This window comes from Procambarus clarkii, chromosome 30 (assembly GCF_040958095.1).
Source record: "Procambarus clarkii isolate CNS0578487 chromosome 30, FALCON_Pclarkii_2.0, whole genome shotgun sequence".
NCBI classification, from domain to species: domain Eukaryota; kingdom Metazoa; phylum Arthropoda; class Malacostraca; order Decapoda; family Cambaridae; genus Procambarus; species Procambarus clarkii.
The window spans coordinates 29,987,673-29,990,812 of record NC_091179.1 but is presented as its reverse complement, the minus strand read 5'-3'; the positions used below and the strand labels follow the sequence as shown (position 1 = coordinate 29,990,812).

Below are 3,140 nucleotides of genomic sequence, written 5' to 3'. Positions count from 1 at the left end.
GAATAGTTACTCCACTAACACAGTAAGAATAGTTACACCACTAACACAATAAGAATAGTTACACCACTAACACAATAAGAATAGTTACTCCACTAACACAGTAAGAATAGTTACACCACTAACACAGTAAGAATAGTTACACCACTAACAAAGTAAGAATAGTTACACCACTAACACAGTAAGAATAGTTACACCACTAACACAGTAAGAATAGTTACACCACTAACACAGTAAGAATAGTTACACCACTAACACAGTAAGAATAGTTACACCACTAACACAGTAAGAATAGTTACACCCCTAACACAGTAAGAATAGTTACTCCACTAACACAGTAAGAATAGATACGCCACTAACACAGTAAGAATAGTTACACCACTAACACAGTAAGAATAGTTACACCACTAACAAAGTAAGAATAGTTACACCACTAACACAGTAAGAATAGTTACACCACTAACACAGTAAGAATAGTTACTCCACTAACACAGTAAGAATAGTTACACCACTAACACAGTAAGAATAGTTACACCACTAACACAGTAAGAATAGTTACTCCACTAACACAATAAGAATAGTTACACCACTAACACAGTAAGAATAGTTACCCCACTAACACAATAAGAATAGTTACACCACTAACACAGTAAGAATAGTTACACCCCTAACACAGTAAGAATAGTTACTCCACTAACACAGTAAGAATAGTTACACCACTAACACAGTAAGAATAGTTACACCACTAACACAGTAAGAATAGTTACCCCACTAACACAGTAAGAATAGTTACACCACTAACACAGTAAGAATAGTTACTCCACTAACACAGTAAGAATAGTTACTCCACTAACACAGTAAGAATAGTTACACCACTAACACAGTAAGAATAGTTACTCCACTAACACAGTAAGAATAGTTACACCACTAACACAGTAAGAATAGTTACACCACTAACACAGTAAGAATAGTTACTCCACTAACACAGTAAGAATAGTTACTCCACTAACACAGTAAGAATAGTTACACCCCTAACACAGTAAGAATAGTTACACCACTAACACAGTAAGAATAGTTACCCCACTAACAAAGTAAGAATAGGTACCCTAACTTAGATCGTCTCCATGCATGAGGCTTGAGAAACCTTTGAAGCTGTGGAAGAGTCGTTTGATTTATGGGAGTACGGCCAAACTATTCATAGAAGTTAATTTATGTTCACTTTCTCCAGATTAATGAATGATGGTCCGTGATGAGGGCAGGAGCGGCCTCAGCTGCTGAGGACGTGTTGGGGGCAGGAGCGGCCTCAGCTGCTGAGGACGTGTTGGGGGCAGGAGCGGCCTCAGCTCCTGGGGACGTGTTGGGGGCAGGAGCGACCTCAGCTCCTGGGGACGTGTTGGGGGCAGGAGCGACCTCAGCTCCTGGGGACGTGTTGGGGGCAGGAGCGGCCTCAGCTCCTGGGGACGTGATGGGGGCAGGAGCGACCTCAGCTCCTGGGGACGTGTTGGGGGCAGGAGCGGCCTCAGCTCCTGGGGACGTGTTGGGGGCAGGAGCGGCCTCAGCTCCTGGGGACGTGTTGGGGGCAGGAGCGGCCTCAGCTCCTGGGGACGTGTTGGGGGCAGGAGCGGCCTCAGCTCCTGGGGACGTGTTGGGGGCAGGAGCGACCTCAGCTGCTGAGGACGTGTTGGGGGCAGGAGCGGCCTCAGCTGCTGAGGGTGTGACAGGGGCAGGAGCGGCCTCAGCTACTGGGGAAATGTTGAGGCCATTAGCGACCTCAGCTGTTGAGGGCAGAAGCGACCTCAGCTGCAGAGGGCAGGAGCGACCTCAGCTGCTGAGGGCAAAAGTGACCTCAGCTGTTGAGGGCAGGAGCGACCTCAGCTGCTGAGGGCAGGAGCGACCTCAGCTGCTGAGGGCAGGAGCGACCTCAGCTGCTGAGGGCAGGAGCGACCTCAGCTGCTGAGGGCAGGAGCGACCTCAGCTGCTGAGGGCAGGAGTGACCTCAGCTGCTGAGGGCAGGAGCGACCTCAGCTGCTGAGGGCAGGAGCGACCTCAGCTGCTGAGGGCAGGAGCGACCTCAGCTGCTGAGGGTAGGAACGACCTCAGCTACTGAGGGCAGGAGCGCCGCTGCTCAATACACTCAGGAGAGGCACCTTTGATGTGCTGGTGTGTGGCTGCAGAAGCAGAGATATCGTCCCACCCAATATATACACCTGTATATTCTCCCGCTCGGTGTATGTGTTGGGTATTACTGAAAGATGACGTCCACTCAATACAGGCACCGGAGCCAGACTTGGGAATTTAACGTTGATCAACAAACTAGAATACTGTGGTGAAGTATAAGGGACATTTTGAAGCCCAGAGCGGCAGTCACCTCAGGTTTTCAATGACAATTCACGACTGGCGGTGCTTCATCGCGCCCTAAAGATATTACAAGGTAAACAACTTTACCATTTGTAGAGGTCTTGCACACCTGCGAATATTCAGTTGTTTCATTAGCATATCTGAGCACGACGTGTTTACCTGAGGGAGAATAATGGCGGAACTCTCAGTGGTTGAGGCCAGGAGGTGCGGGCTGCGGGAGCCTCTTGAATGTTTAACTCCATTAACTGAGGACATTGATAAATGCAACACCACCTTAGTGTCCCGCCTTCTGCACCATCGTCTTGACACATCTTGGCGTTCACTTTAGGGCTGGAGGATGGTTGGCAGGTGTCAGCAGTGTCAGCCACCACTCCCTGCCACCACACTGGTCACTGTTCAGACAGGTGTCAGCCACCACTCCCTGCCACCACACTGGTCACTGTTCAGACAGGTGTCAGCGGTGTCAGCCACCACTCCCAGCCACCACACTGGACACTGTTCAGACAGGTGTCAGCGGTGTCAGCCACCACTCCCAGCCACCACACTGGACACTGTTCAGACAGGTGTCAGCAGTGTCAGCCACCACTCCCTGCCACCACACTGGTCACTGTTCAGACAGGTGTCAGCCACCACTCCCTGCCACCACACTGGTCACTGTTCAGACAGGTGTCAGCCACCACTCCCTGCCACCACACTGGTCACTGTTCAGACAGGTGTCAGCAGTGTCAACCACCACTCTCAGCCACCACACTGGACACTGTTCAGACAGGTGTCAGCAGTGTCAG

At 49.9% G+C, this 3,140-nt stretch overlaps 1 protein-coding gene across 1 annotated transcript; it reads right to left on the bottom strand.

The window, feature by feature from the left end:
• Positions 1-1,226: 1,226 nt before the first annotated feature.
• Positions 1,227-2,610, bottom strand: LOC123750419 (uncharacterized). The gene is made up of 2 exons (XM_045732534.2): positions 2,515-2,610; positions 1,227-1,736 (listed from the first exon to the last, which is right to left on the bottom strand). The coding sequence occupies exons 1-2, from the start codon at positions 2,608-2,610 to the stop codon at positions 1,227-1,229; spliced, it is 606 nt and encodes a 201-aa protein (XP_045588490.2).
• Positions 2,611-3,140: the final 530 nt, after the last annotated feature.

What these genes read in the sequence shown, in the direction of transcription:
- LOC123750419 (XM_045732534.2), bottom strand. Translation starts at nt 2,610, where the DNA reads ATGTCCTCAGTTAATGGAGTTAAACATTCAAGAGGCTCCCGCAGCCCG. An exon ending in CCGCCATTATTCTCCCTCAG is followed by an intron (nt 1,737 to 2,514) that starts GTAAACACGTCG and finishes TTTCCCCAGTAG; the next exon opens with CTGAGGCCGCTCCTGCCCCT.